Below are 13,388 nucleotides of genomic sequence, written 5' to 3' on the forward strand. Positions count from 1 at the left end.
CATGTATTTTACTCTATATTAAGTTAGCTAAGATAAGTATTTATCTAGTTTATTTTGTGTAGCTTGAAAGTATTATCAATTTAATTAGTTAGCAAGTCTAAAAATATTAGCAAGAGACATGATCTACAAAATTAGTTTGTGATTTCTCATATTTTTCAAAGTAAAATAGATGATACTTATTTGTGAGATTATTTAATAGTTTACATTAAAATAATTTAGCAATAAAGACTAGTTTTAAATTTCCAATGATATTATTAAAGAGCTAAAATTTAAGTTTTTCTTAAAGGACTAGTTTACGCATTGCTTGTTATTGACGGTGACTATTCTTAAAGGACTAGTTATTCGGTCTCATGGTTTATCTTCACCCTACACCCCCCTAATCTCAAATCCTGGCTTCGTCCCTGACCGTGGTAATCAGAGAGACAGACATGCCATGGCAGCGGAGGGGCTCGAGCCCCTCCGGTCCCGCTGCCAGCGTGAGGACTATGACTCTATTGGAGTCCCCACTAAATTTTCTCTACAATTTTTTATATATAAAAAAGGGGTTAAAATTCTGTCCAGCTTATTTAGCCCCACCTATTATTTTACTTGGATGTGATAATTGAATTATCATCGATCATAGCCAACGTGTGCGGTGAAAAACACCGTTCCACATATATATACGTACGCTCTCATGAAAAGAGTGTGGATACGAACGACGACGAGATGTGCAAATGGCCAACAAAACCCCTCTTGTAGATCTCTCCGGCCGGGAAGTACTTACGTACTCCCTCCGTCCCAAAAAAACAAATTCTGGTTTTCCGTATCCAATTTTGACTGTTCGTCTTATATGAAATTCTTTTATAATTTATATTTTCATTGTTGTTAGATGATAAAATATGATTAATATTTTATGTGTGACTTGTCTTTTTAATTTTTTTTTATATTTTTTTTAAATAAGACGGACGGTCAAACGTTGGACACGGAAACCAGGGTTTGTTTTTTTTGGACGGATGGAGTATACATCAGGCAGAACGGTCACATCCCACAACGTAGCTGGCATGCATGGTACATTATATTGGTACGCGTAGCTATGCATACAGTATATATTGGGTACATATACGTTAGTAGTAGTAGATTATACTACCTGCATTGGAGTATTTTACAGCTACCGATTAGGGGCGGATCCAGCGTAAGGGGTGCTCGAGCCTCCACTACTAGCGTGAGGATCATGGGAGTCCCAATGAAACCCTCACAAAGGATTTTTTTTTGTCATATACTTCCTCCGTCCCAAAATGTAAGCATTTTTGAGGTTGGCACGGGTATTAAGAAAGTAGTTGAGAATGATTGAAGAATGTGTGTGTTGGTTGAAAAGAGAAAGTAGATGAAAAAGAATGGTTGTGATTGGTTGAGAGGAGAAGGTAGGTAGAAAAATAGCTTTATTTTGGGACAAAGTACTGTGCTAGAAATAGCTACATTTTAGGACGGAGGTAGTATAGATGATAGAGGGGATTGTAGCTTTGTTCTAATTTATACAAACCTCCCTGCTATTTCTTCTTGGACCCATCACTGCTACTGATCATCATCTACACCCGGCCTGAAATCAACTCTTTTCGATCCACTCGTCATTGACAAAGAAAAGCTAAGGTCGGTTCGCACTTTGCAGTATACCAGCGGTGAAAACAGTATGAAAATTTTCAACCGCAGCGATATCCATAAATTGGTTGTTTTCGTTTCTAGTAATATATAAAACTTATTTATATTTAATTCATGTCAGCGTCATATTAAATTTACAATAAATAGTTAAATTAATTCACAAAAAATAACATAATAATAATAATAATATTCTTTTTGACCATTTCCCACTCATTGTATATACTCCCCCTATCTCAAAATAAATTTGTTTTTCACCCATCTCACACATACCAATATAAAAAACAGAAATACTATAATACCTATCCTTACTCTATCAAATCTCAATATATTTATTTATCACATTACCTACTTCTAATTTAATTAAATTTTACTTTTATAAACTTTGATGTAATGATTAATCAGAAATTAATTTATTTTGGAAAATGAGTCAAAAATAAACTTATGGTACGTGCACATGGGAGTAGATCTATAGAGCAGAGTGCAGAATTAACTATGGAAGTATGAGATCGTCGTTGAGTACGTGCTTAGGTGGTGTTGGGCTCCAGGGACTTAATTTTAGTCTCTATATCTAGACACTAATTTAGAGTATTAAATATAGACTACCTACAAAACTAATTATATAAATAAAAGCTAATTTACGAGACAAATTTTTTAAACCTAATTAATCTAATATAATTAGAGAATGTTTATTGTAGCATCATATAGGCTAATCATAGATTAATTAGGCTCGATAGATTCGTCTCGTGAATTAGTCCAAGATTATGGATGTGTTTTATTAATAGTCTACGTTTAATATTTATAATTAGTGTCAAAACATCCGATGTGATAGAGACTTAAAATACCAGGATCTTAATTAGCTAGCTACGCCTCCAATTCAACTATGGAACGCTTTTTCTCTGACAGGTACTTTGGACGTGTCAGGCCCTTTCCACCCTGACAAAGTAGCGTACTCCTACGTGTACGCCAGAAGGCCCAGAGCCCAGAGCACACGTACTATATGTGTATAAGTACTAAGTTTGCTTTTAATCTCAATTATTTATTCTAAAATAAATTTATTTCTTTCATCTCATTTATCCTCGGTCCACAAATGAACGAGTTTTTGTTACTTCAATACTCCCCTTATCAACTCTCGCCTGATCTTATACTCTCACCGGTCCATCAATACCGATTTATTGTCTTTTTAATAATGGAATGAAACATTCTGGCATATAAAATGAAAGATCAAGTTATTTTAGAACAGCAGAAAGTAATAGAGTAGACTTAGACTAGTTTAGGAACTGGCATTATATATCAGCCGTTTTGATCGATCTGTTTGTTTGAAAAGAACAGGAGAGAGCTGTTGTCCACAATTCATCAGGAACAGTTGATCTGTAGTAGTAAAAAACACTCACGTGTACCGCCAATTAATTCATCACCGGTTGTTACATGTGCATCAGTCTTGGTGTTGCTTCACGTATATATACTATCCAGTAGACGGTAGACCTACTAATAATATGCTTGTAATGGCCAACAATGCACGCCATTTCATATACATGGGAAAAGAAACTTGAAACTAATGGTTTGGATCAGCTCGAACTCGTAGTTATAATTTTTTTTAAACAACCCGCACAAGATAGTACGATATTTCTATTGATAAAGCAGGAGAAAAATACAAGTCTATAATACTGGGAGATTATAGACAGGGAAAAAAATACATCTACACCACGCGTCTACGTCTGATCCTAATGCTAAATACAGGACAAGCATACAACACCCCTAAGGAATGGGTCTTCTAAACGACGCCTCCAAGGAGGAAACGACGCCAATAGCACCGCCGCCGCCCGTCCTAGGACAGGACATGGTTTTCACCTGAAGAACTCACTGAGAGAGGAAAGAAAATACAGCAACGCCCCAAGGGAAAAACGGCGCCCGCAGGCATCGCCGTTGCCAGCCCGAAGGCTAGGCTTTCGCCCGTTCTACTCTCCCGCTCTAAAGAGTGCATGTCAGATCTAGCAGAGAACCACCAACGAATCCCCTTCGACGCGCAGCCACCGCGCCGACGCCTCGACGTCGGTCGGCCATGAAAGAAGAATCTCAACCCTCGTTACGCTTCATCTCCATCCACGTGGTTGGGTTGGAGAGGGAGAGGGTGAGAGAAGAATGGATCCCCTCTCCCCCATACTCGCCCGTCCAGCGTGGCCATCTTATGGCCGCAAGCCGCCGCCGCAAAAGGACATATGCCTGGAAAGGAAGCTCGCCACAGGCTTCAACACCTCCTCATGGCGCTACTGTCGTCGCCGCCTCGACCAGGCTGGGCAGCCAGGTCACATCGCCGTCGCCTCCGTCCTCCCACCATTGCCGCCACACCGCCGCTACGAACCAGTGGTTTCACCGTCGCTGGGTCGGCATCGCACCCCTCGGCGCAACATGCGTCGACCATCGCCTCGCCGACCACAGCCAACACCGCCGACCACCGGGAGCCAACACCACCGGGAGCTCCACCACCGCCCTCAGCCACTCCTCGGCGTGCCGCGCCGTCCTCCGCCGTCGCCTGCCGCTCCGTCGCACCGAGTCGTCGTCCGCCGTCGCCAGCTGCTTCTCGATGCGCGCCGCCGTCCTCCGTCGGTGCCGGCCGCGCCTCCCTCGGGCGAGCCGCTGCCGTCGTCACGCCTTTCGTCGGCCGACTGCTGCCATCGCCCGCGCCTCCTGCCGTCCGGCCGCCACCGTCTCACACTCCCTCCCACCAGCGCCTCCAGCCGTCGTCCTTCCGCCGTCGCTCGCGTCGTCCCCCGCATTGTCCAGTTCGATCCGGCGGCGGGAGTGCCGGATCCAGCCGCGGGGAGGCTAGATCCGCCGCCGCCGGCGGCGGATCCGCCGCCTCGTGACGCGCCGCCACGCGGCCTTCCCGGCGCGCGTGTCGCCTCCTCGTGCTGGTGAACGGGCCGCCGCCATCCCGGCGGCCGCGCGGTTTCCGGCGGCGCGCTCCGACGGCGGCGAGGCAGGGGGAGGAGGGTGGCGGCGGGGGGGGGGGGGGGGGTTTGGGGTTCGCCCCTTGCGCCCGCGCGTGGACGACAGGGAGCGTGTCTGGCCTACGAAATTAACTCATAGTTATAATGAGATGTGAGCTATTCGTTTAGCTTGTTATACGAGAGATCATCATATCTTTGTAGTGGCGGACCTTCCCTTGTGGCAAGGTGTGGCAGCTGCCATACCTATCTGCCAGCAGTAACTATCAACTAAACAACAACACTACTGACTGTTTCATTGGTGGTTACCGTGATGATGGGGGCAATAAGCACTAATCTTTTAGTATTAGTACTAGTACAAGCTAATACTGGTACGGTGGAACAAGTTATCATGCATTGACCAAGTGATGATGCATTTGCATCGGTTGGAATTGTTCTTTAAGGAATTGAGCAAAAGTATAATTACTATTTTTTTAACGCTAACCACAAATATTTGGAGAATAATTTGGAATGGGAACATTTGGATGGCTCTAGGGGCTCTCACCTTCCAGGAATAAATCTTCACCTATATTGAAAACAGTAAATTATTTACTTATAGTTTTATTGGATATGCACACTAATTTTTTTTATCATATACATTATATACTAATGTTTTGGTATGTTCGTGTTTTTTTATAAAAAGTGTTTCGGTACTAAGTACATTTAGAAAGTTCGCCATAGCTATAATTTTGTGCTGGGTCCGCCACTGTATCTTTGTATACCTAGTGCTTCTTAACCTGTGTTTTAGCTATATCCAAACTATTTGTATTTGTCAGTTCTTTACTATGTAGTGTATACTATATTATATATGTTAGCACGTAATAAAATGATAGATTTAAATTATAGAGCCTAACTTGTTTAATGAGCCAGCTGGCGAGCTAGACTTTTAGTTTGTTAGGGTTAACGAGCCAAGTCGAGCTGATTTGTTAAGATAATGAGCTCAAATAATTAAACCGAACCAAATCGACTCGAGTTGTTCGTTATCCGCCCTCGCATATATATAACTTGTGAACTATATACACATATAATGTTGTCCTTGCTGAACAACTAGGGACGGAGTGAGAGCGAAATAGAGGGTGGTGCCACTTGCCTAATTTACTCTACTTTAGATTAAGTTTAAGCTGATACGGGTGCCTAAGTTTGTATTGAGAGGGTGCATACGTGGTGAAAATAGATGAAGTATAGCTAAAAAATTTTCTTGACCGAGTTCCTAAGCACCCCTAATATATACTAGTTCCGCCCTTGTGAACAACAAAACAGGAGAAAATTATGGCACTCAGCAGCAACTCGAATTTCCTTCATAATGTGGAGGACCCGGCCGATTATTGCCCTGACCTTCATATCATTGCACATGAAAGTTCGAGATGAAAAAAAGTCGTGGAAAAGACCAGCTCTAGCACGCAGGAAAAGCGAGAAAGACAAGCAATCTACCATACCCCATCCATCAACACTGCAAACTGTCGACGACGCAGGATGCATGCAACAGCAAGTAGTAGATCCCACACACACAAAGACGAAAGCTGAGAGATGACGACCTAGCTTGCAAGAAATCATTGTCAAGAGATCGATCGATGACACGCAGATAATGGGAGAACGGTGATATATATCACTATATATCAGAGTTGGAGTTCAGAGCAATGCAAAAAGGTTGAAGCTTTGTCTTAACCAGACATCCTTTCATAAGTGTCCCTCCTGCACTGGGGCCTACTTCTCCCGTCCCACGAAAAATAAAGTAATCTAGGAGTGGATGTGACACATTCTATCCAGATTCGTTATATTAGGATATATCACATCTAGTACTAGATTGGTTTTTCATGGAATGGAGTATGTAGCTAGCTAGTGCATTGTTACCGGTAACTACTCCTTTGTTCTTAAAATATATGCATATCTAGATTGTTTAATTAGTAAAGATTAAGTATAAGAGAAAAAATGTTCATTTAGTCATTTTATTGGTTAAATTTTGAATTGCTTGGATTTTCCTTCTAATAAGAACATGAATGGCTAAAAATGAATTACCATGTATTGAAATCGGTGTCCCAAAATATTTATATTAGGCGGTATAAAATTTGAATTCTAAAAATACTTATAATTAGGAATGGAGGGAGTATGATGGATATTAAGCACTGGCCAGGTCAGAAGAGTTCAGAGCAATGCAAAGGTTGTAGCATTGTCTTAACCTGGCATCCTCTCATAAGTGTCAGTCCTGCAATATAATGGGGTCTAGCTAGTGAATGGCTAAGGTAATTATCATGCACATTATTATATTAAGCACAGGCCAGGCAGAGGCCAGAGGAGGAGGAAGAGGACCACCTGTGTCCTCCATGGTTGTGGCCATGCTTTGTGACTGGATGGGCAGACACACCCAGATGCCTAGCAAATAGCTAGCTCCCATCCATCAAGAACCTCTCCAGTTATAGTTAGCTAGCAATCCTAGAGGGACAGGAGACATGCATGCATGATACATGGGTCTCATCACAAAACATGGTACTACTCCATCACAAAATTTCACTTATATATATAAATCTGGATATGTTTTATGTGCGGTGTATAGCATTTTTGTGAAAACCAACGGCCCAACACAATTCTTCGATGATCATGTATAAAAGTGAACTTATTTACACTATACTTACCATGGATGTACATATGCTTAAAGAGACAAAGACAATGAATGTACACATTCTTAAAAAGACGAAGACCAGTGACACTTATTGAAAATGTATCCATATGTGTACATAATATATGCACTCACGACTCCATCACTCTGCCATCAATGTTTTTTCCGTGATATATTATATTTGGTTATAACTACCTTTAAAGTCGTCTATACTAGTAGTATTTTAGTATTTTATCATCAGTATTATCATTAGTAGGAGTTGATTTATGAGTTCTATTATTAGTAGAAACCTTTTCTATTACCAATATGAAACGAATCCATATCCCCATTATATCAGAGAAAAAAAATGAACAACCTGAATTTAATCGAAAGACCATCATACATCCAGTTACTGACAGTCTTGCATTACGATGTAAACTGATTTAAGCCAAATATCTAGCCTAAACATTATTGATCATTGTCGTCTCTACTACTTTAAAAGCACATTCGTTTTTCTTCCCTTCCCTATCACACCCTTCATGTATATAAAAAAAATTCCCTTCCCAAAACTGCTTTCACCTCTACCTATAAAACACAATGTGGTAGAAAAAAATACCAAGAAAAAATTCCAGATCAAATCAAACCACGTTTCTTAGATCCCATTACAACGCAGGAGCATATGTGACTAGTTCTTTCTTAAAAAATAGGTATAGGGACTATTACCTGTCCAACGTAACGTACTTAAAATATCTCATTGTTGACAAAGTGGCATCTTGTTTCAAAGTGGAGTTAACACCGTCTCTTAACATGCCTCATATATATATGTTTAATTACCTGGCCCCATAAGTATATATGTCCAATACCACACGCTGGTACAGTGGTACCTGTATACATCAAGACGTGCTTTTTTCCCAATCAAATAAACTTTCATGCAGGTGTATAAATTAATTTTACAATAACCTTAAACTGCCCTAAACAACTCTAAAATCCTTATAAGAAGAATGTACATTTTCCATACACGTAAAAAAAATGCAAACGGACTGTCACGCCCCCGCGTCGTCCCCCGTGGGCGACTCGGGCGGCGAAACCTAGCCGCCGCCGCCGCCGCCGCCACCCCTCTCCACCCTCCTCTCTGCCTCGCCACCGCCTGAGCAAGTGGCCGGCAAAGCCGGCGGCTCGCGAGGATGGCGGCGGCAGGGCTCGCGGCGGCGGCCACCCCCGGTTCTGGCGCGGGCGGACCTAAAGGTGGAGCTGGCCGGATCAGCGTCGGCGTCGAGTTGGGCGCACGGGAGAAGGTAGAGGCAGGGAAGGACGAAGCCGGCGACCTCTCTTCGGGCGGGCACTCGGGGAGGGGAGCGCCCACGACGGGGCGGCGGTGGCCGCCAGATCCGAGCTGCTCCGGCCGGATCTGGCGGGGTGGCGGCGGGGAGAGTGACGGCAGCGGCTGGCGGCGGGGAGGGCGGCAGCAACAACGGCGGGGAGGGCGACGGCGAAGGCAGGCGCGTGCGGTGCCGGCCGATGGTGCTTGCAGGCGTCGATCGATGGTGCATGTAGGCGGCGGGGATGGCGATGGCGTTGGCAGAGGGCGCGAAGGCGGCTGCGGTGGTCCCTACGCGGCGACGACGTGGTGCTCGGCGGCAACGGCAGCGGTCTCCCTCAGATCTGCGCCTCTTGGCCGGATCTGGAAGGTGGCTGGTGGTGGTGGTCGGCGACGGCGGCTGACTTGCGACAGCTGGCGACGGCAGTTGGCGACGATAGCGACGGTGGTGGTCGCGGCAGTTGGCAGCGACGGTGTCGGCTGACGACGCCGATGGAGGACTTGGCGGCGACGTGGCAGACGGCGACAGCGAAGCGGCCGTTGGCAGTGGCGGCTGTTCGCGGAGGTGGTGGCTGGCGTCGGTGGCAGCGGCGACAGCAGTTGACTTGCGGCGGCTGTGACTGTGGAGGCGCTGGCGATGTCGGCGGATGTGGGTCGCTGGTGGCAGCAAGTGGAGGTGCGCGGTGAGGATGGCGACGGCGAGGTGGCTAGGCGTTCAACAGCAGCGGCTGTGGTGGTGGTGGCCGTGATCGCGGTCACCAGAGGCATGGTGGCCTCAGACGGCTAGCCGAGGGAGTGGGAGACGGCTACATTTGGCCGGCGCGGCATTGTCTGGTGGAGGGTCAGAGACCGGCTTGGCGCAGAGAGGCGCAGCCGATGGCAGCGGAAGCCGACTCGGCGCGAGAGGCGCGGGCGGCGGAGATGGAGGCCGGCTTGGCGCGAGAGGCGCGGCCGATGGAGGAAGGCCGGATTGGCGCGAGAGGCGCGTCCGGTGGAGGAGGCCGGCTTGGCGCGAGAGGCGTGGCCGGCGGTGGAGGAGGCGACCTAGGTGTGAGGAGGAGCTGCTGGTGGGTGTGGCGCGATCTTCGGCGCTCGAAGGCTGGCTGACGGGGGACGCCGGTGCAGGGGTCCCACAAGTCGGCAGAGCTTGTGTAGTGGTGGGGCATCGGTGCGTCAGTCGTGGATTTGCATGATCTCGTCTGGGTCCCTTTGTTGGTCTAGTGGCGGTCGGTCACGCTTAGCGGTGGCCGGTCCGGTGCTAGCCTTCTCCTAGGTTTGTGTTGGCGATGTCGGTGTGTGGGTGGTGGTTTATTTTTCCTTTTTTCTGGTTACGATCTTCCAGGGTTGTAATCTTGTAATTTTTTCTTGCTCTATCAATAGAACTTCGCACCGTCTCGTGCGAGTCGTTCAAAAAAAATGCAAACGCGTAGGGGAATTGATGCGAGAAACGGCTAGGGATCTTTCGGCTAGCTCCCAATGTGATGGGTTCGCGTCTTTTTTTAAGGGGAATTGATGCACCTGACAGACCATAGGCATGCAGCCGCAGTAGTACGCAGCTGCTCACGTACTTTGGTCTCTTGAGCGATCACCATAAAACCAACACCAACCCTCGCCCTCATCTTCTCACACTCACAAAACTAAACTGAATATTTTCTCTAGCTCACTGCACAGCTCAGTCTCGCGACGGACGTCGTCATGGCCGCGCCGCATGGCATGCATGGCGTCGCCGCGGCGGCGCCGGACGCCACCATCCGCCTCTTCGGCCGCGACGTCGTCTCCAACGACGACGCTGTCGTCGTCGTCGTCGACGGCCAGCTGCCCAAGGAGGAGGCGGAGGAGGAGGCAGGCGGCGGCGCGGCGGCGGCGGCGGGGGAGACGAGGAGGTTCGAGTGCCACTACTGCCGCCGCAACTTCCCGACGTCGCAGGCGCTGGGCGGCCACCAGAACGCGCACAAGCGGGAGCGCCAGCACGCGCGGCGCGCGCACCTCGAGGCCTCCCTCGCCGCCGCGCACTACCTCGGCCAGTCCGCCCACCTCGTCTACGGCGGCGCCGCCCTCTTCGGCTACGGCGGCCACGCCGCCGCCGTGTCGCCGCAGTACGGCCCGGTGTGGGCGAGCTCCGCCGTGGCGCCGCCGGGGCTGTACGCCACCTCCATGGGCATGGCGCGGCCTGCAGCCTACGGCGCCGGCGTGGACGTGTCCGCGCTGTGGAGAGCCTCGTCGTCGTCGTCGTCGTCGCCGCCGATGATGGGGAGTGGTGGTGGTGGTGCTTTTGGTACGGTGGCCGGCGGCGGTCGGCACGGCGAGGCAGCGGCGGCGGCGTTGGTGGGGTGTCGAGCCGGTAAGGATGAGAACGTGGTGATGAGCGTTGTGACGTCACTGCCTTCGCTGCCGTCGTGGCAGCTGCCGGCGCCGGAGAAGATGGGTAGGTCTGAGCTGGGTCAGGAGGCCGGGGTTGTGAGCTTGGAACTCCGTTTGTAGTTCTTCAATTAACTTGCTTTTATTAGGTTAATTGCCACGGTCTCGATCATTTTCATAGCAAGGGTTTTAATTTCTTTGATTTGATTTGCTTCTTGTCATGTGTTAGTGTGCGGCTTTTGTCACAATTACTGAATGTATAATGCTTACTTTTATCTGTTTTTTGAGGTAAAGAATTCGAAGCTATTTTGTTTTAAATTTTAGCTAAACCTAATTACATCTTGCATTTGTTCTCGCATTTGCTATGTGCCGAAGGGCTGAGATTCTGAGAATAATTTTGCAGGAAGGATAGATCAATGTGTGATGTATCACTCTATAAACATGTTGTAAGATTAAATTCATACAAGCAAAAACAAAAATTACAAATTTAAATGCGAATAGTGCGTACAATTAACAATCCAATTTGCTTTTTATTTGTATGTATGTAATTTGAGGTTACATGTTTTGGAGTGATATGTCACATAGTTTCCATTTTTTGAGCGATATGCAAAAATACGAGAACATCCTTTGAAGGATGAATAAATTTTCCCTGAAGACCCTTTGTATTGCACTATTAATAAGAAAATGTGAGCGTCTCAGGAATCACTTGAAACCACACGCCCTCACTGCTGGCTAGCAAGCACATCTCTTTCCAAAGTAATGTCAATAAAAATTAGCCCTGAAAAATAAAAACAAGAAAAAGAGTAAAAAAAATAAACTCAAAAATGGCTCACTGTTTTCATCTCATTCCCGTTACTATCCTGGAAACTATAAAAGTTGGGAACCATCTACTCCCTCCATCCCATATTATAAGAGATTTTGGGTTGATGTGACCCATCCTAATATTATGAATCTGAACAGAGTTGTTCAGATTCGTAGTATTAGGATGTACCAAATCACCCAAAATCTCTTATAATATGGGATGGGAGGGAGTACTTGTTTTTTGCAATAACATGCATCATGCTAGATCTTAATGGTTTCTTCCTTTTATTATGTGTGTTGATGTGAAAACACGAGGCCTGGGAGATCTGCTTAACTCCAGTGCATGTCCAAAGGCTTGCCTTTAGGTATGTGAGCGTGCCAGTTGATTTGATCCTGCAATCAACAAGAAATAAAGACAAAGAAACCACGGTTAAATCCATAAACGATAGCCGATCAGCTAGATGCGATGACATATCATTTACCTTTGAGCCGATGTCATATGTGAATCGATTGGCAGTCATTAATAAGCAAGGAAAACTAAATCTACTCGATCGGCTATAGATATTAACAATATATAATCTTTATGTCGATATGTACTTAAATCAAGTGATTGGGATAGATCGGTCGCCATGCCGAGACAGTATAAATCACTTAGATCAAAATATACATTAACAACAAGATTATATATGTTCATAGCCGATCAGATAGATCTAGCATGTACCGGCTAATACTCCGATACCACTCTATATTAACATGGCAATCAAGCATATAAGATATACTTAAACGCAACAATATCTTAACATAAAAGACAGATTTAACATGGCAATCAAGCATATAAGATATAAAGTAGTTAAATCAGGTAAGATCGGCTGAAACCCCGATGCTACCCCAATTGGCAACCAGAAAGCAAGCTAGAGATTGAGATTCTAATCACGACTTATAAGGTCAAATTCAACTGATATAGCTATAAGTATGAAAAGAAAGACAATATCTAGACAATCAAGCCTTTGATTGTTTCATAGGGTGGTGGATATCCTATATAATCTAAGCCAACGTTGGTATCTAACCTGATCGGCTGCCTTCTAGCGACAGATGTTAGCCGACTGGAGGTTATATAACAATATTGCCAAAGATTATATAGAATATATGATAACTCGACGAATTACATAAACAAGATTAGAGTATCATAAAGATGGAAGCACTAATCCCGAGAAGGCAAGCCGCCATAACAAGTTTTACCTCTAGTTGAATATCGAAACCGATGCAGCTCAACCCGAAAGCAAGAACTCGTCGGAACAAGATGAAAGTAAAGGGTGGCGATGCGCCGAGATTGTATTGAACGTGTGTTGTTGTATTACATGGGGCTCGGGGTCTATTTATACCCGAGATTATAAAATATGTATGTGTCGGACACGACTTTTATCTCTAACAAACTCTAGGATACCATAAGTCTTTGTGGTAGACTTTTACCCAAACTTATCTCTAAGGAAATTACATGAAATATCCTAATTAATAGATACAATTGCCTTTCCAGGACTCTATTCATGCATGGCAATCCTCATGAAGCACATTAACTCAACCCGATAACGTGTACCGAGTCACATTGTCGGAATCGGCTTAATCGGCCAACCTTGTCCGACTCGAACTCTGCCGATCCTAGTCACAGCCGATTCGGACTTAGCCGATTTCTGCTCTGTTT

General features: G+C 45.8%; 1 protein-coding gene across 1 annotated transcript; it reads left to right on the top strand.

The window, feature by feature from the left end:
* The first annotated feature begins 10,095 nt into the window (after nt 1-10,095).
* On the top strand, nt 10,096-11,165 carry LOC112939353 (zinc finger protein 8). Its single transcript, XM_026026399.2, has one exon. The coding sequence runs from the start codon at nt 10,226-10,228 to the stop codon at nt 11,009-11,011; it is 786 nt and encodes a 261-aa protein (XP_025882184.1). The 5' UTR covers nt 10,096-10,225; the 3' UTR covers nt 11,012-11,165.
* Nucleotides 11,166-13,388: the final 2,223 nt, after the last annotated feature.

Source organism: Oryza sativa, chromosome 6, assembly GCF_034140825.1.
Source record: "Oryza sativa Japonica Group chromosome 6, ASM3414082v1".
Classification (NCBI taxonomy): domain Eukaryota; kingdom Viridiplantae; phylum Streptophyta; class Magnoliopsida; order Poales; family Poaceae; genus Oryza; species Oryza sativa.

Bases quoted from the DNA above. Each gene is read 5' to 3' on its own strand.
- LOC112939353 (XM_026026399.2), top strand. From the start codon at position 10,226: ATGGCCGCGCCGCATGGCATGCATGGCGTCGCCGCGGCGGCGCCGGAC.